This window comes from Pleurodeles waltl, chromosome 9 (genome assembly GCF_031143425.1).
Source record: "Pleurodeles waltl isolate 20211129_DDA chromosome 9, aPleWal1.hap1.20221129, whole genome shotgun sequence".
In the NCBI taxonomy this organism is placed as follows: domain Eukaryota; kingdom Metazoa; phylum Chordata; class Amphibia; order Caudata; family Salamandridae; genus Pleurodeles; species Pleurodeles waltl.
Genome location: NC_090448.1, coordinates 156,604,592 through 156,632,288, shown reverse-complemented (window position 1 = coordinate 156,632,288; position 27,697 = coordinate 156,604,592). Strand labels below are relative to the sequence as shown.

Here is a 27,697-nt window from a genome sequence, read left to right as displayed (position 1 = left end):
TTTGTGATTTCCTATTTGGAGTCGCAATTTTAGGTAATTGCTAAAAATTGCGATTCCCTAGAATTGCACTGCGATGCCTTTCATAAATTGTGAAAGGCGATTTTGCATTCGCAAACGGTGGCATCGTTTGCAAATTAAAAATGTCTTGATACATCTGGCCCTCAGCGCCTTGTAGACAGATTTAACTAACTACATTTTCTTAGTTATTTGGTGTAAATCTCACACATTGTTGTCATTACAATTTTAAAAATCTCCAGAACAGCATTCCAGGCCAGTAAGACCTCTCAGTGTTCATACCGTTAACTACCAATTTCTCTTCACCAACTTATATTTTTGAGTGAAGGAAATCAATATCAACATGAATAAGGGCAGGTAAAGAAGGAACTTCACTGCAATATAGCGAAAATGTCAACCATAAGAAACAATGCTGGCCAAAGTACACCTTCACAACGAAGTGCACTTAAATATATTTATTGTACAATACTGTAAAACTGTGAAACTCTGCCAAGTCAACAAAAGGGGAGTTAGGAAATGAAAGTAGGTGAATGAAGTGAAGGGGAGAAGGGGGAAGGAGCTAGGGAAGAGAAGAAATGGTGTGAGAAAACATGGAAAACGAAAATAAGCACACAAAATCAAAATATTGCGGGGGACAAATATAAGTGAGTCACAGCAGGGCTAACAATCAAACAGTTTCCCAAACTGTTGGGTTCTTAATATCCTCAAGACTATTTGGTGCAACTGGTTAGTATCCAGTCCCTCATTACAAGTTTGGTGGGCGGAAAAGGCTGCACGCCAAACTCCCACGTCAGGGTACCCCAGTGCGGTGACCTTCCCACAGCCCCTATTACGAGTTTCCCGCTGTGTCAGCTGTGTCCAGCGGGAAAGAGCCCACAACATCGACGCCGGCTCGTAATTGAGCTGGCTGCAATGTTGTGGTGTGTAGGGTGCAACAGCACTCGTTGCGCTTTTCACTGTCTGCTAAAACGCAACAGGACTGTCATGGGGTCCCTCTGCACTGCCCTTGCCAAATGCACTTTCATAACATCCTTCTGCCAAGATCTAGTTGCCTGGGTAATTAAGCTGGTAACTCACAGACCAACATAATGGAAAAATGGCAGAGTGTTCATGGGGTTTAGACTATTGGGTGATATTTTTCATCCCTGAGGCACACACCAACAAAAAAAGCAAAGGTCCCTTACCACTAAATAACCTGAAAAAACTACTAATTTTTAAATATTTCAAAAACACATATTTTAACTTTAGATTTGTGAGTAAAACTGCATTAAAGGGGAAGATTACTACTTACTTTTGAACGCTTGTTCCAATGTTAGCAAGGAATTCTTCCAGAGGCGCATTAAGGTTGTCTGTACCCATTTTAAAGAAGTTTATCTTAAAGAAAGAAAGAATATAGACATGAGATATTTATTTAAAAAAATATGCAAATGATCAATGCCCAGACCAGGTCCAGTGATGTAATACAAAGGCAAGAATTCACGTTGGGTCATTTCTACTTTTTTTGTGACGTTAACCTATCAATAGCTGATAAGCAAAAAACAAATCATTACAGTTACTCCCTAAGAATTATATGAAAGTAGGCTTTATTAGTGCTGGATACACTCTGGGATCTTCTACATATAGTAGCCTACTTAGTACAACCACAGAGGATTCAAATAAAAAGCCATCTGCTGCATGTTTTAGTAAGTAACTAGAAAGCCAATAAAGATTAATATTGAGAAGAATTCACCTAAGTACATAGAATTACAAAGACTTTCGCTGGACAAACACTGAAATTATTTAAGTAATCTGTGTTAAACTAGCTGAAAAGATCGAACAGTATCATACATTATCCTTCAACACATGGGCCCTCATTACAAAGGAGCCAGTAACTTTGCTTCGATGCAGAACTTGAAACTGGATTATGATTACGACTGTTTTTAGTAAGACTGCACTTTTTCCCTGACACATCTTTCATCAGGTAAAACGTGGCAATCTTTTTACAAGAAATGTACCATATTCAATGATTTGTGGTTACTAAAAGGGCAAAATCTCGAGTATTACTGTCTTTTGCCTAACTGGAGGAGTGGAACTCATAGTAGTATAAAGAATCAAATTTAAATTGGTTTGGCTCGTATATAAAGAAATTCCCTTAGAAGAAGTGGAACATCTCCGATTTTGCATTAAGATCCCCTGTGTTATCTTGATAATATTGACAAATGTAACACGCTTTCTTGGAGACAGATTAATCAATTTTGAACTCGTTACTGGCAATTTGTGGCATGTTAAACACTGTTAATTTTTCTAAGATAAGAAAAAGAAAACCAATTTGTTCAATGGAAAGTTGAACAAAAAAATGTAATACTGTTTCTCTGGCAATTGTATCATACCAGTCTGGCTGACTTTCATCCATTACCCTTGTTGTCTTTCTTCACCCTCGTGGCCCTATTTCCGTTTCTCCTACTGCCCTAGCCTTCCATGCCTGGCGGTTCTAGTTAAATTCCTCTCCACCTGATCACTCCTTCCCTGTCCCCTCTTGTTCGACTCCCACCTCCATGGCATCCTTGCCTTTTTTCCCTACTGCTCCAGCCTCTATCGCCTGTGCCCCATTTTACTGCTCCCTACTTTACTGATTTGTTTAAATATTTAAATGCGTGCCGTTTCTATACTTTTTTTTATTCCCTTTAGTTTGTTGCTACAGCCTATAAATCAAATGTTCACTATTACGTCCAGGTAAAGATGTTCTCCATTGATATTGTTAATCTGCACTGTCTTCAGGTACTGTCGGGTCTGAACACTATATAAAATGCCTTAAATAAATATTACAACTGGTAATACCACAATCAGAAATAAAGGTGTTTAACGGATGAGGGATTGCCTCCAAAAAACAGAGTGATCAAAAAGAGACCCATTGATGACAACATGACTCAACAAATAGGAAGACTTGATTCTGAAAGAGACTGAGCCATCACCTCAGCTTGCATATATCCCAGCAAAGGCTCCAGGATTGCAATTTTCTTCTTGTATTGTAGAGTATTTAAAGCACAGAAATAATGCATCATTGTCTGATGTTGCTTCTTTCTAGATGTGTAGACATCTTCCATAACCTCAGCCTTGGTCTAGTGGAGAAAACACAACATAGTTTTACTCAGCATGGTTCCATGCATCAAACTACAGTCTTAACAAAACAATTGCAACACACAATGGCTGAGAACTTCCACGTTTAATACACTGAGAGTTGGTAGTCAGCAAATGCTCTCTCTAATAATTCAGCAGTTGATCTTTGGGCTCTACATGTATGCATGAATATTTGTAAAGCGCAAACCAGCTAGAGTGCAGCGGAGCATTGTTAAAATGAAGTCAGACACACTTTAACAAATCTGACCAAATTTGTTGAAATTACAACTTACTTACAGCTGGATTCTGCTGAATCCTACAGTGAGACACACACTGGATTTTAAAGGACCAGTGGAACAAACAGGGGAAACATTTTTGATTAAATTAAATTATTACTCGAAAGCTTATGACACGTAAAAACAAATAAATGACCAAAAAGTTACAACATTAAAATGAATTAAATGCAATTATTCCTGCCCAGGTGAAAATCATCACCTGTTGCCATGTCCAATCTATACGGATGATCAACAGAGAAATGACTGCACTGCACAAAAGGGTATATAATGTCATTCACGGACCATGGTGGTCTTCATTGGCAGATATATAGTATCCCAAGTGACAGATTGGTCTGTCTGGAATTAGTTTGTTAAGCTTGTAAAATGTGCATTAGTGTCTTTTAATCGCTGCACCCAGTGGACAAAGATTACAACTTCAGCTAACATCATTCAATATTATGCACCTAATTGTGCCTCAAGTAAGCATTTGCTACGCAGGGTGGACAGTCGACAAATCTCACCAAACATAATAAAAGAGAAGGAAGTTTATGACTATTTGTGTCAACTAAATTTTCAGCCTTGACAACCCAGAAGGATGTCAGACAGCAGGGAAAAAACTCAGCCTGGAATGATGATCTGAGGGACCCTCGCGTCTAACTGGCGAGAGGCATACAGAGATCAGAGATGATCTACTGAGCAAGAGAGTGAATTTGGAGGAGAAGAAGACAGCAGAATGTCATGTAATCATTCTTGACCATTATTTACATAAACTTCTTTCAAATCCAAGGAGTCAAAGCAGATCAACATCGGAAACAGCAACTCAAGCAAGTCCGTTGACATTTCGGTTTTATTTTTATTTGTTTTACACATTTACACCATAACAATAGCAGACACTGTGTTTCCCTTTTTAACTCAAAATACACGCATTACGGGCTGCTTATGTACTATTATGTCTTCTGTCATATTTGAACTAGTGGGACTGTAGACTTTCCCTGGTGTTTCCTTACACCACTCTGCCGAATATGAGATACTGGCCACATCCATTCCTTTGCATTAAATCATGCGCCACTCTAAACTGTAAGTGCTTAAAACAGGATGACCTACACGTTTATGGACAGTAAAGACAACCTGACATTTAAAGATAGTTGGCATCTTTAGTAACGGTCCTCATTATTTTCTTTTCATTGCTGGGAAAGGCAACAACTTGAACAAAAGATGGCTATGCTTGCTTTCTACATTTTAGACTGAGGCTGTGATTTGCTACATGGTACGTTACCACCCTCTTAATGGGTTGTTCTAATAGGAACATTTCATTAAAACGCCTTTAACTGTTAGCTCTAAATACCGTCTATGAAGAAACCTATTTCTTTCTACCATCGAGATTCCTCTCTCTCGCACACACCATGAGGTATATGTACTGGGCTTTTGTAAATGTGTGAAAGGCGTTTTGTGATATAAGCCGAGCCAAAAAAACCTGAGTAATGTACCAAAGCATCAGCTGAATGGAAAATTATACTCTGCCCCCCACTACAAATTAATTTCACTGAGCAAAATAGTATATTTCGATAAATAAGCGGAACACACCACAGGAGCGGCATTAAACAAGAAATCAGGCAGTGCAGGGGCAGTCCCACTTCTGTTACAAAGCCGGCAAATGAAATGTAACCCAAAGAGAAAGGCCCGGGATGTCAAGGTAAAGGCATCCCGCCGCCATGCCTCCTTTCTCTGCTTGATAGGAGCACCTTTGGAGCCTGCTGCAGCTTAAAGCTTAATGTCCCGTGGAGTGGATCCGACCCTTCCGGCTACAGATAGGACCTTTCCTGCTGGGTGTGGAGTTGTTGGCATAATGTACCCATCCTTGGACAGACACTACGTCTGAATAGAGTGAGTGATGGGTGGCACTTGGTAGGGACTGGTCTAGTTTTAAATAAGGATTTAAAGACTGTGCATCCCGCCTGTTGTCACACCTCTTCCTCCTCCTTACCGCCTCAGGACTTGATAAGGTGTAATATTGAGAAACTGCATATTTCACCCCGGTATGCTTGGCTGACAGCCCGATCGTTTTTTTTCTTAGGTTCCCTCAACACCTGACACACAACACGGAGGTCCTATCCTATTGATTTGACTATGCACCTGCCTTTAAAATGGCTCTAAAAGCCTACAATTACATTCTATACATTGGGTACCAATTCCTTTTTCCTAAGCACCAAGTTCATTCACTACCATCTGCACCCTTCTTAGTCAGATGCAAGAATCTGGAAGCCGTGTTTGGGAAGGCAGGGAGGAAATGTTGGTTAGGGATATCCAACAAACTTGCTCCATCAAAGATAGCAGTCTGAACAAGGCGTTGAAAGTGAACTCTCTGGAAGGAAATGGCTTTTCCTTTTAAATTAAATATGATATCTCCCACTATACCCTGAACAGGCAAATGGGAGCTGGAGAAAAGAATTCAAGAAACTAGAGGCACGGCTCCAGGGAGGCTGATAATTTTTTTTAAGACTGATCCGAGCTAATCATGACATTTAGCCTCATTATGGGGCTTATAATGCATCCTGCCAGATTTTGAATATATCCCTTAGGTTTTGGTTTGGTTTTCTTTTTCTGTTGCTACCTTTTGCTGTCTTCCACTATTCCTTTAATTATTTTTCAATTTTAGTTATCACCTCTCTACATCGTGGTGTATACCAAAGTAGGCTTATTTTGCCATGAAACTTCACAGGAGGGTTCTTAAGGGGGGGTTTTGTAGGGTTTAGGACTGATGAGAACTAGTTGGGGGCAAAGAGGAGACAAAAACTAAATAAAAAATTGTCCTTAAGTATCACATGATCTCTGGGAAAATGGCTTGGTCGATATAAACACAGAAAGGCAGAATCAGAACTGTGGTGTAGACGCTATTATAGTGCTAATTTTATCTTGGAATGTTAATGGGCTCAGAATAAAGAACAGAAGAGCCAGAATACTCAATATTTGAGGGAGTCACCAGCTCAGATAATAGTTTTACAAGAATCCCACCTGTCTAAAGCAGAATGTTTGGAAGTTTTCAGGTCACAGAAATGAGTTCAGCAGGTAGTATGTACGGATCAATCCTGTCATATAAAAGGGGCGGTTATTTTGACCCCCAAAAAAGGCAGCAGTTTCAATTCAGGCCTAGGAGTCAGACAAGAGGGGTAAATGGGTCATCGTAATGTTGTGGATGGTTGATAATAGCTATTACCAGGGTGGGATATTATGGCCAGAATGTAGATGACGTGGAACCCCTCCAAAACCTGTGCTTAGAGCTTTTAGAGACCCCCCCCCCCCCCACCCGATAACAGTGACAGGCGATTTTAATGTGCTTTAGACAACACCCTGCACAAGTCAGGTAATAATAGGTATAGAACCTGTTCTTAAATGCAAACTCGTCTGATGAAGCAGTTTGCCCTGTGTGATAGTTGGAGAGCGAGGGCAGGAACAGAGCAAAAGTATACATATCATAATAAAAAATATAAGCATTCATCCAGAATAGATTACTTTTTGGTGGATCAGAAAATTAAGGAAAACATTCTGAGTGGAAGACATTTAGCGGCCCATCTGTCTGATCAGACGACAGTTGTTTTAGATCTGAAAATTGAGTCAGGTCAAATTACAAGGAGGTGGACTCTAGATTATACTTTGTTAACAAATCAAGAGATTTTAGACAGACTAAGAGTGAAGGCTATGGACTTCGTAGAGACACATATTAATTCAGCACCTCAGCAGGTAGTCAGGAATGCCTTAGAGGCTTTTATGGTGGGGTATCCTGATCAGCATTTCTGTCCGGAAGAACAGAGAGTTTAAGAAGTCAATTGCGGACTTAGAACAGGAGATCAACTTTCTAGAAACGAAACTCTCGGATCAACATCAAATTGGAGGACCCTAGTAAGGCAATACTTAAGCAGATTCATGATCAGAAGCTCAGTTTGACCTCAGTCCTGGAGTGTAGAGTTACGGCGAGGTGGGAACGAAAGCAAGTTAGCGCATTTCAAATACAGTGAAAATGCGGGGAAATATTTAGCTTGGAAAATCAAGGCAGATTAGTTTGGGGTGCGGTGAGGGACGTCAAATGTAGGGCCAGTGGGAAACTCCTAACAAATAGCTAGGAGGTGGACGAAGCATTTTTGTCTCCCTATACACAGAGGACTAGAATACCACTGAGGAGGAGTTTAATAAGTGGTTGGAGGGGCTTTCAATTGTTAAGCTCTCAGAAGATGAGAAAGAAAGCTTAGACCAGGTGATTACGCAAGGAGACACCCAGGGGTCAATAGACAAGGGCAAGAGAGGGAAGGCAGCGGGCCTGGATGGGCTTTCTAATGAGTTTTATATGGCCTAGGGGACTAATCACCCCGTTTATGGCACAGCTATTAGAGGGGATTCTAGAAGAAGGGCCACCCCTTCATACGTCATGGGATAAGGCCATTGTCATCCTGATTCTAACACCCGACAAAGATCCTACCTCCTGTGAATCTTATAGACCTATCTCTCTTCATAATTGGGATTATAAATTCTTTGCAAATGTCTTGGCTAACAGATTGAGCAACGTGGTGGCAAGGATAATACTAGATGATCAAAAAGGTTTAATGAAAGGGAGGTATATGCATGAATTAACCCATGAATTGGTTAGGCCTATAGAACGTACTCTGGTGAATAATGTGCCACTTGCCATCATAACTTTGGACGCCACCAAAGCTTTCGACGGGGTGAACTGGCAATATCTGAATATGCTTTTAGGACATTACAACTTCGGGAACAAATTTTGTGGGGTGATATGGGAGATGTACAAAGCACCCTCAGCAAGAATTTTGCTAAACGGCAAATTAACTGTGGTCTTTAATATAACGAGGGGACTAGGCAGGGCCCCACTCTACCCCCTAGCCTGTTAGATCAGAGATGAGAGGGAAATAAAGCCCTTTATGAGTGACCTCTGGGAAAAGCAAATCTCTTTATACTCTGATAATCTACATGTTACATTTAGACCCCACTCTAGCAAGCCTTAATCGGTTGATTTCTAACTTTGAGAAAGTGTCTGGCTATGAGACAAATCCATCAGAGACAGAAATTTTGGTGTGGAATATGGAAGAAGGAAACTGCCTAATAAAAAGAGAATTAAAATATTTGGGAATTAGAATCAACCAAAATCTGGATAATATAGGTGACCTGGTCACATCTACCACTAATGCTATTTGGTAGAGTAAATTTAATAAAGATGTCCATCCTCCCAAAATTCACTTTCATTTTTAATGTCATCCCCCTACATTTTTGGAGAATAAATTCCTTCATATGGACTTCAAGGGTACAAGAATTTCAAGGAAGAAACTGAGCAGGAAACACAACAAACGAGGTATTGCGCTGCAGACTTCCAATTCCATGCTTTGGGCTTTCCAGCTTAAAAATTGCAGGTCCTTACTGACAGATTTAAGAAACTCAAGAGGTAACCACTTGATAAAAAATGCTGAAATGGCTAAAAGGGGAGTGGAAATATGAGATGTATCAAAAAGGTGAGGCTAAAAGTACTACAAGCGGTGGCTCTGCTCTGGGTACAGATCCGGAGAGCAACAAGCCTGTTGTACTATAGTAGGTTTGCCCCATATGGGCCTCCCCAGGCACCCATGAGTGTTTGGAGGACAGGATGGCAACTGGGCTTATGGAAGCAGGAACATCTGAATGGGTCACCTGCTCTAGGTGGGGAAACTCTTCTCTTGGGAGGAGCTTCAGGTACTAGGGGAACCATCTCCAAATTTAAGCTCTACCAGCTGAATAGCTGGGCCTGGGCTCTGGGGGAAAAGAATAGTGGCACAAATGAGCTAGAGGAGTGTTTGGTGAATGGGCCTCAGCAAAGGAAGATGGTGTCAGTGGAGGATTGGTTAATACTCAGTATCATTGATGGAGACTTCAGCCTGCCCGAGACGCTGTGGGGAGAGTACTTCTCGAAGGCTAAAAGATATATGGCAAGTATCTATGCACACTCTTCATAACATGGTAAAACTTGCCTTTTTGAGAAGAAATAATCTGTTCTCCCTCTAGAGAGCATTTTGGACACCTGGGAGAATTGCCAAGCTGCAAGGGTCAGATCAGGCCTGCTGCATGAAATGTGGGCTGCGTGATGCTGATGACATACACATGTTTGTGAACTGTCTGCGTATACAGCAGTTTTGGAGAGAGATTGATAAGGTCTTGAGTGGCATATTCTAAATCAGCATTGAAGTAAGCCCTGAGATGATTGTTTTTGGATGTATGCCAGAGCCAGGAATACTCCAGGGTGACAGCAGCAAGCTGCTGTTTTATTTAATATTACCGGGGAGAAGGGAAATCTGCAAGCAGTGGATATCTACATCATGTAGTTCTAAGGATGAGTGGCTGAGCTCAGTTATATAAGTATGCAGTTTGGACAAAAGCAGCAACCGTGCAAAAAGAACCAGAATGTGGGCCCCTTTGATAATATGGATGGGATGGGAGGAGAAAGTGAGGAGAGCTGTCCAAGGGCAAGATAGGTGTGTTTAAGAAATATCCGGCTCTCCTTACTGTCTGGGTAAAGCTCAATCCCTAAAAGTCTGAACCCTTCTTCCCCAACTGAGAAACCTAGTAGGTCAGATCAGCAGATGGAGATCTAAGGTGGTCAGTCGGAAGTGATTGTGGCAAATGAGGACAAATTTAAATTAAAAAAATATATATATATATATATTCTGGAAGATCCCCACCATGGACCAAGACTAGAAAAGTGGTGTTATTTTTAAAGCCAACATCTCCCTGAAAGTACTAATAACCACATTTTAAAGAACAAATGATATCCTGAGCTTCCAAAAACTGCCATCAATTCTACTCTTCATATGCTTTTTAAAATGAATGTTTATACTCCAATATGAAATTATTCATATTATATCATATGAACAACCTTTTCTGCTTCAACTGGTACTGATTGGTAGTCTGTGAATATGTAGCACACAAGAATGATTCGTAGATATAATAACTATTGCTAACTGTATAGTGTAAGCAACAAAGAACCGAAGACACTGACAAAAAACAACAAATGGTTCGTAATTCGGCATCTTTGTAGCAATCTCTATCTTTCAGAAGGGTGAGTAATCTCCCCACTGTTAAAAGGTTAAAAATCCAAAATACCTTTTCATTTTCTCTTTTTTTTGACAGCCGGCTGTATCTGTTGATGGCAACATCATGATCTAAAAAGTAAAAAAACAACATCAGAATTAATGTTCAGAGTATCACTGGCTTAATGTTATTTGAAAAAAAAAATTCTTGGCTTGCTGAGTTGTTATTAGGCCAATTTTCCAGTAACTGCTCCAGACAAATGCTTATGGTTGGCTGTGTTTCTTGGAGTTGCTGTGCTCTAATGAGAATGATTTACCTCAATTAGAACAAAATAAAGGGTGTGTTTGTCGTTTTTTAAAAATCCTATTAGTATGGGTGTCACCCACCAGATGAGGCCCACACTCCCTCCTCATTGAGTTCTCAGCCATTGGCCGACACCACTGAGAGACTTGAAGAAATGCTGGGTGGTAGGATATATGTGGCACCCTCCCATTCCAAAGCTTTCTGTCACAGAAATGTGAGAAAGTGTGCTTTTAGAAAAAAGGCTGATGCTTGCAAGGGCTCCTCGGTAAAGAAACCTGTTGAGAGACACATAAGTCATGCCACCTTGTACTCTTAAAGATGTTTAATTTTCACAAATGTGCTGTGCCGACTGAGCTAGGTTCCAAAATCCACAGCTATCAAAATTGCAAAAAAGGTTTGGTTGCAGTGGAATAACTTTGCGTTCATGTTGCCTTTTAGGCCTTTTCCTGTGACGGGGCCTAGGCCCACCCAGACAAGTGAGACATCTTGTTTATCAGGCGACATAGAGGAAAGCTTTGTAGTAGGAACTTTGTGGCTCCCTGCAGAACTTTCCATCACACAACTGAGGTGAATTGTGAAATTGTGTGTGTTTTTAGCCAAAGTTTGAGAGCCATGCAAGTCACACCACCTTGTACTCTCCTGTGTGTCGTCAGAAATATGCAAGTTCGGTAGTTTTCCCCAGGTGCCGGCTGAGCTAGGGCCTAAACGCACAGCTAACCAAATTGCAAAAAAGGGCCGGTTTTCAGAAGAAAAAGTTGATGTGCTCATGTTGCATTTTGAGCCCTTTCCTGTTGCAGAAGCTAGGCTGACCCACACAAGTGAGGTACCATTTTTAATCAGGACACATAGGTGAATGCTGGGGTTAAAAAAATTGTGGATCACTGCAGATTCCAAAACGTCCCCTCATAGAAATATGAGGAAAATAGGTGTTTTAAGCACAGTTTAAGGTTTGCAAGAACTTCTGGGTAAAAATACCTCATCTGAACCACAGAGGTCACACCACCCTGGCACCCCCATAGGTGTCTAATTTTCAGAAAGGTCTGGGTATGAGAGATTTTCCTGGACTGCGGATGAGCTGCAGCCCAAAACCCACAAGCATTCACATTGTAAACAATCATCATAGATTCTGATGGGTAAAATATGATGACTCAATGTCGCATTTTGGGGCGTATTTTTTGCAGATTCTCACCCTAGCCACACAAGTGAGTTACCATTTTTATAAGGAGACATGGGAATACAGGATAGTAGAACCTTTGTTGTTACCAAATGAATTTCTTATTTCTGCCTTCCAAATATAAGCCAGTGTGTAAGAAAGAAGGCACTTGGAATCACATGCTAGTGTGGATACCCACAAATTCATAGATGTACAAATAACCACTGCTCCTAAACTCCTCATCTGGTGTGCATTTTAGAAATAGATTGGTTTCCTTAATACACATATTTCACTCTTTATATTTTATCATATGAATTGCTCTATACTTGGTATGCAATGGAAAGCCACTGTAATGTGCAACTGAGTTTATGGCTCCGGGTACCCCAGGTGCTTGGAGAACCTATAAACCCTACAATATCCCAGCAACCAAAAGGTGTAGTGAACGTACTAGTATATTTTTTTCATTTTTTTAGTTCAACAATTTGGCCCAGATTTACCAAACGGTCATGCAGAGCAGGGCAGCAGTGAAAAATGCTGCACTGCGTGAGAAGGAGTGCACCATTTTTACAAAGATATGGCACTCTCCTTCTCTTCCCTAGTGCCGGTGCAGAAATCTGCTGCTGTGCGCCACGCACACACCTTTGCACCATAGTGTAGGGTGTCTGTGTGAGTCTAGCACAGGTTTTGTACTGAAAAGACAGTCTTCCAGTACAAAATACTATGCTTAGACATACTTTAAAGCTTTTCCCACCTTGTATGTGTACTGTACAGTGCAGCACGAATGCAAAGTTGGAAAAGAAAGGAAAAATTTAAGTATTTCTCTGTGACAGCGCCCAGTTGGAATGGGTGCTATTTTTTTTTTTTTTTAAGTAAAACCCTGTTTCCTTTTTTTAGTAAATAAGGTTTTCAGTCAAATACCTTGTGTGGTTGCATGGGAATGCCCACGCAACACCCCTGGAAAACCCCCTTGGCACTAAGTAATGCAAAGCAGTGTTATGCACTGCTTTGCATTACTTTTAAGTGACTGTCCAGTGCAAAACAATGAAAATGTCACTTACCCAGTGTACATCTGTTCGTGGCATCAGTCGCAGTAGATTCGCATGTTCTGCAATAGCTCGCCATCTGGTGTTGGGCCGGAGTGTTACAAGTTGTTTTTCTTCGAAGAAGTCTTTCGAGTCACGGGACCGAGTGACTCCTCCTTTTGTCTCCATTGCGCATGGGCGTCGACTCCATCTTCGATTGTTTTTCCCCGCAGAGGGTGAGGTAGGAGTTGAATTGTAGTAATAGTGCCCATGCAATGGAGTGACTAAGTATGCACGTATTTAAGGTTGAGATGATACATATATAAATAATTGAAGGTAACTTCCAAACTGCTACAGGCTCCCGGGGATGCGGGTGGGCACATGCGAATCTACTGCGACTGATGCCACGAACAGATGTACACTGGGTAAGTGACATTTTCAGTTCGATGGCATCTGTCGCTGTAGATACGCATGTTCTGCATAGACTAGTAAGCAGTTATTTCCCCAAAAGCGGTGGATCAGCCTGTAGGAGTGGAAGTAGTCTGAAATAATGTTCTTAATACAGCTTGACCTACTGTGGCTTGTTGTGCGGATAACACATCTACACAGTAGTGCTTGGTGAATGTGTGAGGCGTAGACCATGTGGCTGCCTTACATATTTCTTGCATTGGGATGTTTCCTAGAAAGGCCATGGTAGCACCTTTCTTTCTGGTTGAGTGTGCCCTTGGTGTAATGGGCAGCTGTCGTTTAGCTTTAAGGTAGCAGATTTGGATGCATTTAACTATCCATCTGGCTATACCTTGTTTTGAAATTGGGTTTCCTGCATGAGGTTTTTGAAATGCAATAAAGAGTTGTTTAGTCTTTCTGATGTTTTTTGTTCTGTCAATGTAATACATCAATGCTCTTTTGACATCTAATGTATGTAGCGCCCTTTCAGCTACGGTATCTGGCTGTGGAAAGAACACTGGAAGTTCCACTGTTTGATTTAGATGGAACGGTGAAATAACCTTTGGCAAAAATTTAGGATTGGTCCTTAAGACGACTTTATTTTTGTGTAGTTGTATAAAAGGTTCCTGTATTGTAAACGCCTGAATCTCGCTTACTCTTCTTAGGGAAGTAATGGCGATGAGAAATGCCACCTTCCAGGTTAGGAACTGTATGTCGCAGGAGTGCATGGGTTCAAAAGGTGGACCCATAAGTCTAGTTAGGACAACATTTAGGTTCCATGAAGGAACAGGTAGTGTTCTTGGTGGTATAATTCTCCTAAGGCCCTCCATGAATGCTTTAATGACTGGTATCTTATATAGGGAAGTTGAATAGGTAGTCTGCAGGTATGCAGAAATTGCTGCAAGGTGTATTTTAATGGAAGAGAAAGCTAGGTTAGATTTTTGTAAGTGAAGCAAGTAACCCACTACATGTTCTGGAGTTGTGTGTAATGGTTGTATTTGATTAATATGGCAGTAGCAAACAAACCTCTTCCATTTACTTGCATAACAGTGCCTGGTGGATGGCCTTCTGGCCTGTTTTATGACTTCCATACATTCTTGGGTAAGTTGTAAGTGCCCGAATTCTAGGATTTCAGGAGCCAGATTGCTAGATTCAGCGATGCTGGATCTGGGTGTCTGATCTTTTGGTTGTGCTGTGTCAACAGATCTGGCCTGTTGGGCAATTTGATGCAGGGTACCACTGATAGGTCTAGCAGCGTTGTGTACCAGGGTTGCCTTGCCCAAGTTGGTGCTATCAATATGAGTTTGAGTTTGCTTTGACTGAGTTTGTTTACCAGGTAAGGAAGGAGAGGGAGAGGAGGAAAAGCGTAAGCAAATATCCCTGACCAGTTCATCCATAGGGCATTGCCTTGGGATTGTTTGTGTGGGTATCTGGATGCGAAGTTTTGGCATTTTGCGTTCTCCCTTGTCGCAAACAAGTCTATCTGAGGTGTTCCCCAGAGTTTGAAATAAGTGTTCAGAATTTGGGGGTGAATTTCCCATTCGTGGACCTGTTGATGATCTCGAGAGAGATTGTCTGCGAGTTGATTTTGGATCCCTGGTATAAACTGTGCTATTAGGCGAATTTGGTTGTGAATTGCCCAATGCCAAATTTTTTGTGCTAGCAGGCTTAACTGCGTGGAGTGCGTCCCCCCCTGCTTGTTTAGATAATACATTGTTGTCATGTTGTCTGTTTTGACGAGAATGTATTTGTGAACTATTATTGGTTGGAAGGCTTTTAGTGCTTGAAAAACTGCTAGAAGTTCTAGGTGATTGATATGCAGTTTTGTTTGATGTACGTTCCATTGTCCTTGTATGCTGTGTTGATCGAGGTGTGCTCCCCACCCTGTCATGGAAGCATCTGTTGTTATTACGTATTGTGGCACTGGGTCTTGGAAAGGCCGCCCCTTGTTTAAATTTATGTTGTTCCACCACAGAAGCGAGAGGTAAGTTTGGCGGTCTATTAACACCAGATCTAGAAGGTGACCCTGTGCTTGAGACCACTGTGATGCTAGGCATTGTTGTAAGGGCCTCATGTGCAGTCTTGCGTTTGGGACAATGGCTATGCATGAAGACATCATGCCTAGGAGTTGTAATACCATCTTTGCCTGTATCTTTTGTGTTGGATACATGCGTTGTATGATGGTGTTGAAATTTAGAATTCTTTGTGGACTTGGAGTGGCTACTCCCTTTGATGTGTCTATTATGGCTCCTAGGTATTGTTGTACCTTGCACGGCAGAATGTTGGATTTTGTAAAGTTGACGGTGAACCCGAGTTTGAAGAGGGTTTGTATGATCTGATTTGTGTGATTTGAGCACTGTATGAACGAATGGGCCTTGATTAGCCAGTCGTCCAAATATGGGAACACATGTATTTGCTGCCTTCTTATGTGTGCAGCGACTACCGCTAGACATTTGGTAAAGACTCTTGGTGCGGTTGTTAATCCGAAAGGCAGTACCTTGAATTGGTAATGTATTCCTTTGAATACAAACCTTAGGTATTTCCTGTGCGATGGGTGTATTGGTATATGGAAATAAGCATCCTTGAGGTCTAAAGTTGCCATGTAGTCGTGTAGTTTTAGCAATGGCAATACTTCTTGTAGTGTGACCATGTGGAAGTGGTCTGATTTGATGAAAGTGTTCACTACTCTGAGGTCTAGGATTGGTCTCAGTGTTTTGTCCTTCTTTGGTATCAGAAAGTACAGTGAGTAAACTCCTGTGTTTATTTGTGTGTTTGGCACTAATTCGATTGCATTCTTTTGCAATAGTGCCTGCACTTCTATCTCCAGGAGATTGGAATGGTGTGTTGTTAGATTTTGTGCTTTTGGTGGTATGTTTGGAGGGAATTGTAGAAATTCTATGCAATAACCATGTTGGATAATTGCTAGAACCCAAGTGTCTGTAGTGATTTTCTCCCATGCTTTGTAATAATGACCTATTCTTCCCCCCACTGGTGTTGTGTGGAGGGGGTGAGTGACATGTGAGTCACTGTTTAGTAGTAGGGGTTTTGGGGCTTTGAAATCTCCCTCTATTTCTAGGGAATTGCCCTCCTCTATATTGTCCCCGAAAACCTCCTCTATACTGTCCCTGGTAACTGGACGGTGTGGCTTGTGAGGTGCTGGCTTGTGTGCTTTGACCCCGAAACCCCCCTCGAAAGGGCGTTTTACGGAATGTGCTGTAATTCCCTCTGCGGGGAGTAGAGTGCGCCCATGGCTTTGGCAGTGTCTGTATCTTTTTTGAGTTTCTCAATCGCTGTGTCCACTTGTGGACCGAACAGTTCTTTTTCATTAAAAGGCATATTGAGAACTGCTTGTTGAATCTCTGGTTTAAATCCAGACGTTCGGAGCCATGCATGCCTTCTGATAGTTACAGATGTATTAATTGTCCGTGCAGCTGTATCTGCAGCGTCCATGGAGGAGCGTATCTGGTTGTTGGAGATGGTCTGTCCCTCTTCAACCACTTGTTTTGCCCTATTTTGTAAGTCCTTGGGCAGATGTTCAATGAGATGTTGCATCTCGTCCCAGTGGGCTCTGTCATAGCACGCAAGTAGTGCCTGGGAGTTCGCGATGCGCCACTGGTTTGCAGCTTGTGCTGCGACTCTTTTACCAGCTGCATCGAACTTGCGGCTTTCTTTATCTGGGGGTGGTGCATCTCCAGATGTGTGAGAGTTGGCCCTTTTCCTAGCTGCTCCTACAACGACAGAGTCTGGTGGCAGCTGTGTAGTGATGAAAACCGGGTCCGTAGGAGGCGGCTTATACTTTTTTTCCACCCTTGGTGTGATTGCCCTACTTTTGACCGGCTCCTTAAAGATGTCTTTTGCGTGCCGGAGCATACCAGGGAGCATAGGCAGGCTTTGGTATGAGCTGTGGGTGGAGGAGAGTGTGTTGAATAAGAAATCATCCTCGACCTGTTCTGAGTGGAGGTTTACGTGGTGAAATTGTGCTGCTCTAGCCACCACTTGAGAGTACGCGGTGCTGTCTTCTGGTGGAGATGGCTTTGTAGGGTATGCCTCCGGACTGTTATCTGACACTGGGGCGTCATATAGGTCCCATGCGTCCTGATCTTGGTCACCCTGGCTCATGGTGGTGTGAGCTGGGGAGTGTGATGGAGTTTGTGCTGGTGAAACGTTAATCACGGGCGGAGGAGAGGGTGGTGGTGTAACTCTTTTCACCACTTTTGGTTGTGGTGTTTGTTCCGTCTGGAACTCCAACCTTCGCTTTCTCCTAATGGGGGGAAGGGTGCTTATTTTTCCTGTCCCCTGCTGAATGAAGATACGCTTTTGCGTATGGTCCACATCAGTTGCTTGTAGCTCTTCCTCAAACCTATGCTTCTGCATTTGGGAGGTTAGCGAGTGCTCTTCTGTATAAGAGCCTGATGCTGGGTCGCTTGCAGTCTGTTTCGGCATCGAAACTTTGTCTGCGTGTTTTTTCGGCTCCGAGGTGACTTTTTTCCTTTTCGGGGCCGAAACCTCTCGGCGTCGATCTGTTTCGGTGCCGCTGTCTCGGCGTCGAGCCGTGTCCACACCGGCATCTCGGTGTCGAGGCTTGTCTCCAGCACTTTCTCGGTCCCGAGAAGGCTGCGTGCCGGTGTCTCGACCGGAGTCGGACGATCTCGGCACTGTTTGGGCCTTTTTCGGTGCCGACGGTCGGTCACCGATTTTATGGGTCGAGCCATGGCCTGGTGGCAGTGGCGTCCCCTGGGCCTTGTAAATGTTCCTTTGAGTGGATTTCGACGTCTTACTCACGGTTTGTGTATCGTCGAATCCTTCGGAGTCTGAGTCTTGGATCGAGAAGGTACCTTCCTCTTCTTGTTCCTCGAACTCCCGTTGGGCTGTCGGAGCGGACGCCATCTGAAGTCTTCTGGCTCGACGGTCTCGGAGTGTTTTTCGGGACCGGAACGCACGACAGGCCTCGCAGGTGTCTTCGCTGTGCTCAGGTGACAGGCACAGGTTGCAGACCAAGTGTTGGTCTGTGTAGGGGTATTTATTGTGGCATTTGGGGCAGAAACGGAACGGGGTCCGTTCCATCGGCGTTCTTCAGCACGCGGTCGGGCCGACCAGGCCCCGACGGAGGATCGAAAAAACTACCCCGAAGGGCACCGGAGCTCTCCGATCTTCGATGCGGTGTGGAATCTAAGTACGCCGATCCCGAACGCAACAATACCGACGAAAATCTTCCGAAATTAGCTAATTTTCCGTTCCGAAACTCGGAGCGACAGGAACACGTCCGAACCCGATGGCGGAAAAAAAACAATCGAAGATGGAGTCGACGCCCATGCGCAATGGAGACAAAAGGAGGAGTCACTCGGTCCCGTGACTCGAAAGACTTCTTCGAAGAAAAACAACTTGTAACACTCCGGCCCAACACCAGATGGCGAGCTATTGCAGAACATGCGTATCTACAGCGACAGATGCCATCGAACGTTTTATATACCCCTTTGTTTGGGAAACCCTTGTAAGATCGACACAAATGATCCCATGCTGAATTCAGAATTGTGCCTACTTTTCAGAAATGTATAACTTTCTGTTCCACAAGTTGAAAGTAGGTTGAAAGTACAAGAATTGGGAAACATGTATTACTACTTAGAAAAATGCTGCATTCTTGGGTAAAAAATGTTTTTCAATACAGCTCTGCATGTTCCTGAAAGCTGGGAAGATTGTGATTTTAGTACAGTAAACCTTTTGATGCCATTTTTAAGAAAAACAATCCCAAACACTTCTGTGGAGCATTTTTTCTAATTTAAAAAACACATCAAAATGTAGCTATATTTTGCCTGTTTTCTTTGTCCATTCCAGGGCAATCCACAATTCCTCGGTGACTTTGGGGAATCCCCATGATGTTGGGGAAAAAGAGACAACTTCTGTGTGGATATCTTATTCGAAAAAAAAGTTATAGAGCCCAAGTGTAAAGTACCCCAAATATTCACAAAAGGGTTCAGCACTGGGGTGAAAAAGCTTCAGCAGTTAAAGGGTTGATATTGGTCACATACTATTGAATAACCATATACTATGCATTGCTAAACTACAGCTCTCGTGGCTTGCCATTATGATTATTCGGGTGTAAGTGTAATCCCACTTGTGTGAATGCAACACCACTCTCATAATGTAGAACTTGCTGTTTAGTTTAGGAAACAAAACAGAGAGTATCGTAGGTTCTGGGAGGAAGCGATGGAGAGAATACATACTTCTGCATAATTTTCACTGTATTGCAAGACAATTTTCACTTCAATCTCCCCCAGAAATAAAAAGCATGCAAACTTTTGGCCGGTAAGTTCACACCCAGCAGTTTTTCTACCCTTAATGGCAAATGCATGCAGTATTGTTCAAGTACATTGTCGCCAGTGTTCAGAGTTTCATACAAACGCAGCAAAGGAAAAAACACCATAACATTTGCAAAGTTTTCCATATAACATCAGAAAGGCTGAAAACAATTAGCAAATTCTCACAACCTTTATTATCATTTTTACTAGACTTACCATAACTTGCAATCTGGAAAACTTCTTTTAAAGTCAATATTTCTGTAAACAAATATTGATAACAAAATAATCAGTAAAAAGACAAATTCGCAAATAAGTTTATATATGATAATTTGCCTAATACCACATATAAGCAAAGAGTAATTACTTCAAATTAAGGGTTTCAAAACTATGGGTTCAATAAGAAAGCATTATTAATATTCAAATGGTGATCATATATAAAAATGTCTCCAAACAAAGAGGACAATTGTGCTCTAATGTCATGACACCAAACCTGAATTCCCAGGCTGAATACTCAATGAAGACGCATAACAACCACCTTACTTCTAAGTGCCATAAATCTATATTTCTAGGACTGGGCTGTCCTATGGCAGGTTAATGAGGTACTGGAGTTGTAGTCTTGGTGTGCTTCTATTCACCCAAGTAGACCAAACTCTTCTTAACAAGTATGAAAGGAAAGACCAAGGCTGCAAACTCAAAGGAGGGTGTGATCATAAGGAGCTCGGTGGCGAACCTAGGGCGAAGCATCAAAAATATCAAGAGGCCGGCACACTGACTGCTCCACAATAGATGACGAGGCACAGACACCACCACTAACATTTTTATGTAAGTAAGTATGAGGACAGACTGCCTGGGACAGATAGAAAACCTTTCTAATTGCACACACTCTGAATCTATGCTGTGTATAGTCCTACACTATGTTCCTACATAAGTTTGTTAGTACCTAATGCAGACTTTCCAACTAGAAAAAAGTCATGCAGCATTAATATAAGGCCCTGTAACGCCAAAAGGCCTTTCCTATTCCTGCCTACTCTTTCTAGGATCTCAACAATAAACAATTTTGAATAATAATTAGCCAGATGTAATAACTTTTAGCAGAATTATAAAATGAAAATGTCACTTACCCAGTGTACATCTGTTCGTGGCATCAGTCGCTGTAGATTCGCATGTTTTGCAATAGCTCGCCATCTGGTGTTGGGCCGGAGTGTTACAAGTTGTTTTTCTTCGAAGAAGTCTTTCGAGTCACGGGACCGAGTGACTCCTCCTTTTGTGTCCATTGCGCATGGGCGTCGACTCTATCCTCGATTGTTTTTCCCCGCAGAGGGTGAGGTAGGAGTTGTATTGTAGTAATAGTGCCCATGCAATGGAGTGACTAAGTATTTACCTATATAAGGTTGAAATGATATATATACAAATAGTTGAAGGTAACTTCCGAACTCCTACAGGCTCCCGGGGAGGCGGGTGGGCACATGCGAATCTACAGCGACTGATGCCACGAACAGATGTACACTGGGTAAGTGACATTTTCAGTTTGATGGCATCTGTCGCTGTAGATACGCATGTTTTGCATAGACTAGTAAGCAGTTATCTCCCCAAAAGTGGTGGCTCAGCCTGTAGGAGTGGAAGTAGTCTGAAACAATGTTCTTAATACGGCTTGCCCTACTGTGGCTTGTTGTGCGGATAACACGTCTACACAGTAGTGCTTGGTGAATGTGTGAGGCGTAGACCATGTGGCTGCCTTACATATTTCTTGCATTGGGATGTTTCCTAGAAAGGCCATGGTAGCACCTTTCTTTCTGGTTGAGTGTGCCCTTGGTGTAATGGGCAGCTGTCGTTTAGCTTTAAGGTAGCCGATTTGGATGCATTTAACTATCCATCTGGCTATACCTTGTTTTGATATTGGGTTTCCTGCATGAGGTTTTTGGAATGCAATAAATAGTTGTTTAGTCTTTCTGATGTTTTTAGTTCTGTCAATGTAATACATTAATGCTCTTTTGACATCTAATGTATGTAGTGCCCTCTCAGCTACGGAATCTGGCTGTGGGAAGAACACTGGAAGTTCCACTGTTTGATTTAGATGGAACGGTGAAATAACCTTTGGTAAAAATTTAGGATTAGTCCTCAGGACGACCTTATTCTTGTGTAGTTGTATAAAAGGTTCTTGTATTGTAAACGCCTGAATCTCGCTTACTCTTCTTAGGGAAGTAATAGCGATGAGGAATGCAACCTTCCAGGTTAGGAACTGTATTTCGCAGGAGTGCATGGGTTCGAAAGGTGGACCCATAAGTCTAGTTAGGACAACATTTAGGTTCCATGAAGGAACAGGTGGTGTTCTTGGTGGAATAATTCTTTTAAGGCCCTCCATGAATGCTTTAATGACTGGTATCCTATAAAGGGAAGTTGAATAGGTAGTCTGCAGGTAAGCAGATATTGCTGCAAGGTGTATTTTAATGGAAGAGAAAGCTAGGTTAGATTTTTGTAAGTGAAGCAAGTAACCCACTACATCTTTTGGAGTTGCGTGTAATGGTTGGATTTGATTAATATGGCAGTAGCAAACAAACCTCTTCCATTTACTTGCATAGCAGTGCCTGGTGGATGGCCTTCTGGCTTGCTTTATGACTTCCATACACTCTTGTGTAAGTTGTAAGTGTCCGAATTCTAGGATTTCAGGAGCCAGATTGCTAGATTCAGCGATGCTGGATCTGGGTGCCTGATCTGTTGGTTGTGTTGAGTTAACAGATCCGGTCTGTTGGGCAGTTTGATGTGTGGTACTACTGATAGGTCTAGCAGCGTTGTGTACCAGGGTTGCCTTGCCCAAGTTGGTGCTATTAATATGAGTTTGAGTTTGTTTTGACTGAGTTTGTTTACCAGATAAGGAAGGAGAGGGAGAGGAGGAAAAGCGTAGGCAAATATCCCTGACCAGTTCATCCATAGGGCATTGCCCTGGGACTGCCTGTGTGGGTATCTGGATGCAAAGTTTTGGCATTTTGCGTCCTCTTTTGTCGCAAACAAGTCTATCTGAGGTGTTCCCCAGATCTTGAAGTAAGTGTTCAGAGTTTGGGGGTGAATTTCCCATTCGTGGACCTGTTGGTGATCTCGAGAGATTGTCTGCGAGTTGATTCTGAATCCCTGGGATAAACTGTGCTATTAGGCGAATTTGGTTGTGAATTGCCCAATGCGATATCTTTTGTGCCAACCGGCTCAACTGTGTTGAGTGTGTCCCCCCTTGCTTGTTTAGATAATACATTGTTGTCATGTTGTCTGTTTTGACGAGAATGTATTTGTGAACTATTATTGGTTGGAAAGCCTTTAGTGCTTGAAAAACTGCTAGCAGTTCTAGGTGATTTATATGCAGTTTTGTTTGATGTACGTTCCATTGTCCTTGTATGCTGTGTTGATCGAGGTGTGCTCCCCACCCTGTCATGGAAGCATCTGTTGTTATTACGTATTGTGGCACTGGGTCTTGGAAAGGCCGCCCTTTGTTTAAATTTATATTGTCCCACCATAGAAGCGAGAGGTAAGTTTGGCGGTCTATTAACACCAGATCTAGAAGGTGACCCTGTGCTTGTGACCATTGTGATGCTAGGCACTGTTGTAAGGGCCTCATGTGCAGTCTTGCGTTTGGGACAATGGCTATGCATGAAGACATCATGCCTAGAAGTTGTAATATCATCTTTGCTTGTATCTTTTGTGTTGGATACATGCGTTGTATGATGTTGTTGAAGTTTTGAATTCTTTGTGGACTTGGAGTGGCTACTCCTTTTGTTGTGTTTATTATGGCTCCTAGGTACTGTTGTACTTTGCACGGCAGGATGTTGGATTTTGCGAAGTTGACGGTGAACCCCAGTTTGTAGAGGGTTTGTATGATTTGATTTGTGTGGTGTGAGCACTTTGATAACGAATGGGTCTTGATTAGCCAGTCGTCTAGATACGGGAATACATGTATTTGCTGCCTTCTGATGTGTGCAGCGACTACTGCTAGACATTTTGTAAAGACTCTTGGTGCTGTTGTTAAACCGAAAGGCAATACTTTGAATTGGTAATGTATTCCTTTGAATACAAACCTTAGGTATTTCCTGTGCGATGGATGTATTGGTATATGGAAATACGCGTCTTTGAGGTCTAAGGTTGTCATGTAATCGTGTAGTTTGAGCAATGGTAGCACTTCTTGTAGTGTGACCATGTGAAAGTGGTCTGATTTGATGTATGTGTTTACTATCCTGAGGTCTAGGATTGGTCTTAGCGTTTTGTCCTTCTTTGGTATTAAGAAGTACAGTGAATAAACTCCTGTGTTTATTTGTGTGTTTGGTACTAATTCAATTGCATTCTTTTGCAATAGTGCTTGAACTTCTGTCTCCAGGAGCTCGGAATGATGTTGTGATAAATTTTGTGCTCTTGGTGGTATGTTTGGAGGGAATTGTAGAAATTCTATGCAATAACCATGTTGGATAATTGCTAGAACCCAAGTGTCTGTAGTGATTTCCTGCCATGCTTTGTAATAATGACCTATTCTTCCCCCCACTGGTGTTGTGTGGAGGGGATGAGTGACATGTGAGTCACTGCTTAGTTGCAGGGGTTTTGGGGCTTTGAAATTTTCCCCTATTCCTAGGGAATTGCCCTCCTCTGTATTGGCCCCGAAAGCCTCCCCTGTACTGTCCCTGGTAACTGGACCGTGTTGCCTGTGAGGTGCTGGCTTGTGTGGCCTGACCCCGAAACCCCCCTCTAAAGGGTGTCTTGCGGAAGGTGCCGTAGTTTCCTCTGCTCTGCGGGGAGTAGAGTGCGCCCATTGCTTTAGCAGTGTCCGTGTCCTTTTTAAGTTTTTCTATGGCTGTGTCCACTTCTGGACCGAACAGTTCTTTTTCATTGAAAGGCATATTGAGAACTGCCTGCTGTATCTCTGGTTTAAACCCAGACGTTCGTAGCCATGCATGCCTTCTGATGGTCACGGATGTATTAATTGTCCTTGCAGCTGTGTCTGCTGCGTCCATGGAGGAGCGTATCTGGTTGTTTGAAATGTTTTGACCTTCCTCAACCACTTGCTTTGCCCTTTTTTGTAGGTCTTTGGGTAGATGTTCAATGAGGTGTTGCATCTCATCCCAATGGGCTCTGTCATAGCGCGCAAGTAGTGCTTGAGAGTTGGCGATGCGCCACTGGTTTGCAGCCTGTGCTGCGACTCTCTTTCCAGCTGCATCGAACTTGCGGCTTTCTTTATCCGGGGGTGGTGCATCCCCAGATGTGTGGGAGTTGGCCCTTTTCCTAGCTGCTCCTACAACGACGGAATCTGGTGGCAGCTGTGCAGTGATGAAAACAGGGTCTGTAGGGGGCACCTTATACTTTTTTTCCACTCTTGGTGTGATTGCCCTACTTTTGACCGGCTCCTTAAAAATTTCTTTTGCGTGCCGGAGCATACCAGGGAGCATAGGCAGGCTTTGGTAGGAGCTGTGGGTGGAGGAGAGGGTGTTGAATAAAAAGTCATCCTCGACCTGTTCTGAGTGGAGGCTTACATTGTGAAATTGTGCTGCTCTAGCCACCACTTGAGAATACGCAGTGCTGTCTTCTTGTGGAGATGGCTTTGTAGGGTATGCCTCCGGGCTGTTATCTGACACTGGGGCGTCGTATAAGTCCCATGCGTCCTGATCCTGGTCACCCTGGCTCATGGTGGTGTGAGCTGGGGAATGTGATGGAGTTTGTGCTGGTGAGACGTGAATCACAGGTGGAGGAGAGGGTGGTGGAGTAACCTTTTTCACCACCTTTGTTTGTGGTGTTTGTTCAGTTTGGAACTCCAGTCTTCTCTTTCTTCTAATAGGGGGAAGGGTGCTTATTTTCCCTGTTCCCTCCTGTATGAAGATACTCTTTTGCGTATGGTCTACATCAGTAGATTGCAGCTCTTCCTCGAACCTATGCTTTCGCATTTGGGAGGTTAGTGAATGCTCCTCTGTATAAGAGCCTGAAACTGGGTCAGTTGCAGGTTGTTTTGGCGCCGAAACCCTGTCTGCATCTTTTTTCGGCTCCGAGCTGACTTTTCTTTTTTTCGGGGCCGAAACCTCTCAGCGTCGATCTTCGTCGGTGCCGCTGTCTCGGCGTCGAGCCGTGTCTACAACGCTATCTCGGTGTCGATGCTTGTCTCCAGCACTTTCTCGGTCCCGAGAAGGCTGCGTACCGGTGTCTCGACCGGGGTCGGACTGTCTCGGCACTGTTTGGGCCTTTTTCGGTGCCGACGGTCGGTCACCGAATTTATGGGTCGAGCCATGGCCTGGTGGCAGTGGCGTCCCCTGGGCCTTGTCAATCTTCTTATGTGTTGTTTTCGACGTCTTACTCACGGTTTGTGGGTCATCGAATTCCTCGGAGTCCGATTCATGGATCGAGAAGGTACCTTCCTCTTCTTGTTCCTCGAACTCTCGGTGGGCTGTCGGCGCGGACGCCATTTGAAGTCTTCTGGCTCGACGGTCTCGGAGTGTTTTTCGGGACCGGAACGCACGACAGGCCTCGCAGGTGTCTTCACTGTACTCAGGTGACAGGCACAGGTTACAGACCAAGTGTTGGTCTGTATAGGGGTACTTGTTGTGGCATTTGGGACAGAAACGGAACGGGGTCCGTTCCATCGGCGTTCTTCAGCACGCGGTCGGGCCGACCAGGCCCCGACGGGGGATCGAAAAACTACCCCGAAGGGCACCGGAGCTCTTCGATCTTCGATGCGGTGTTGAATCTAACTACGCCGATCCCGAACGCAACAATACCGACGAAAATCTTCCGAATTTAGCTAACTTTCTGTTCCGAAACTCGGAGCGACAGGAACACGTCCGAACCCGATAGCGGAAAAAAAACAATCGAGGATAGAGTCGACGCCCATGCGCAATGGACACAAAAGGAGGAGTCACTCGGTCCCGTGACTCGAAAGACTTCTTCGAAGAAAAACAACTTGTAACACTCCGGCCCAACACCAGATGGCGAGCTATTGCAAAACATGCGTATCTACAGCGACAGATGCCATCGAACACATAATTTCAAGAGACTTGGCTAGAAGGATCTTACTTTATATGCAATTTAAGATAACATAAGTTAGGTGCATCCTTCGTAGGCCCTCTTTACACGTTGGCTGGGCTTAGGTCACAGCGCTAGGTGCCGGTGGTAAAATCGAGCATAATGTTGCACAGGGTAGGGTTTTGGGGCTGACCTGTACATCAGCTCACATCCTCTGCCCTGTGCTGTCTGCGATTTTACTACGGTCTGATCAGCATTTTTGGTTGAGTGTTGAATGGTATAGGTGAGCTCAGTTAAGCTATTCCCCTCGTCGCCAGTGGCAGACTTTCTAAAAAGAAAATTTTGGTTGGCCCATCCTGAACACTAACAGAGAGGATGTCTCTTTCTTTCTATTTCCATATGCTTTCTAAAGCTTTGGGATCTGAGTGCCACTAGCATGCATATACCCTACTTGTATGAGGTATTCCAGAATTTAGGTCAGGGAGGACACATACGTGTTGAAAAAGATTGGCTGTAAACATAGACTGTGTTAGTTTAGGCAGGACCTAAAGCACAAGAAGGCGTTAACTTCAGTCTGTCAAAAAAGTAGTACAGGAGTACTGTATGGCAAACGTTGTTGAAAGTTGCTAAACGGTACTGTAAACAGCAAAGGCCCGGCCTTTGACTCTTCCATTTCATTGTATTCTTTAGGGCAGTGGTTCCTAACCTGTGGTCCGGGGGCCCCTGGGGGACCGCAAAGCCTTCTCAAGGGGTCCGTGACTGCTTAGAAAATTTAATAATCATAACAGATTATGTCCCTAGCTTTCAGTAATGACTCATTGGGGGGACGGGGGTCCTCGAATTCCAATAACGATTCAGTAGGGGTCCCCGGGTTCCAGGACTGATAAAGTGGGGATCCACAGAAGTCAAAAGGTTGGGAACCACTGCTTTAGGGGACTCCTTTAAGGGAGGGTGAAGACAGAACGCTTTAGTTTCTCAAGGATAAGCTGTGTTATGTAACAAGAGCTGCAAGGACATGAGGGTTTAGGTAGCGACGTCCGTAAAGACTGT

The 27,697-nt window shown here is 43.3% G+C and overlaps 1 protein-coding gene across 2 annotated transcripts in view; it reads right to left on the bottom strand.

The window, feature by feature from the left end:
- APPL1 (adaptor protein, phosphotyrosine interacting with PH domain and leucine zipper 1) overlaps nt 1-27,697 on the bottom strand; it is a 221,717-nt gene that overhangs the window by 116,461 nt on the left and 77,559 nt on the right. For both annotated transcript variants that reach the window (XM_069206469.1, XM_069206468.1), the window contains 4 exons: nt 19,886-19,927; nt 10,521-10,579; nt 2,967-3,113; nt 1,307-1,389 (listed from right to left, as the gene is read on the bottom strand). In XM_069206469.1, the coding sequence (XP_069062570.1) occupies nt 1,307-1,389; nt 2,967-3,113; nt 10,521-10,579; nt 19,886-19,927 (331 nt within the window). The remainder of the gene's footprint in view (nt 1-1,306; nt 1,390-2,966; nt 3,114-10,520; nt 10,580-19,885; nt 19,928-27,697) is intronic.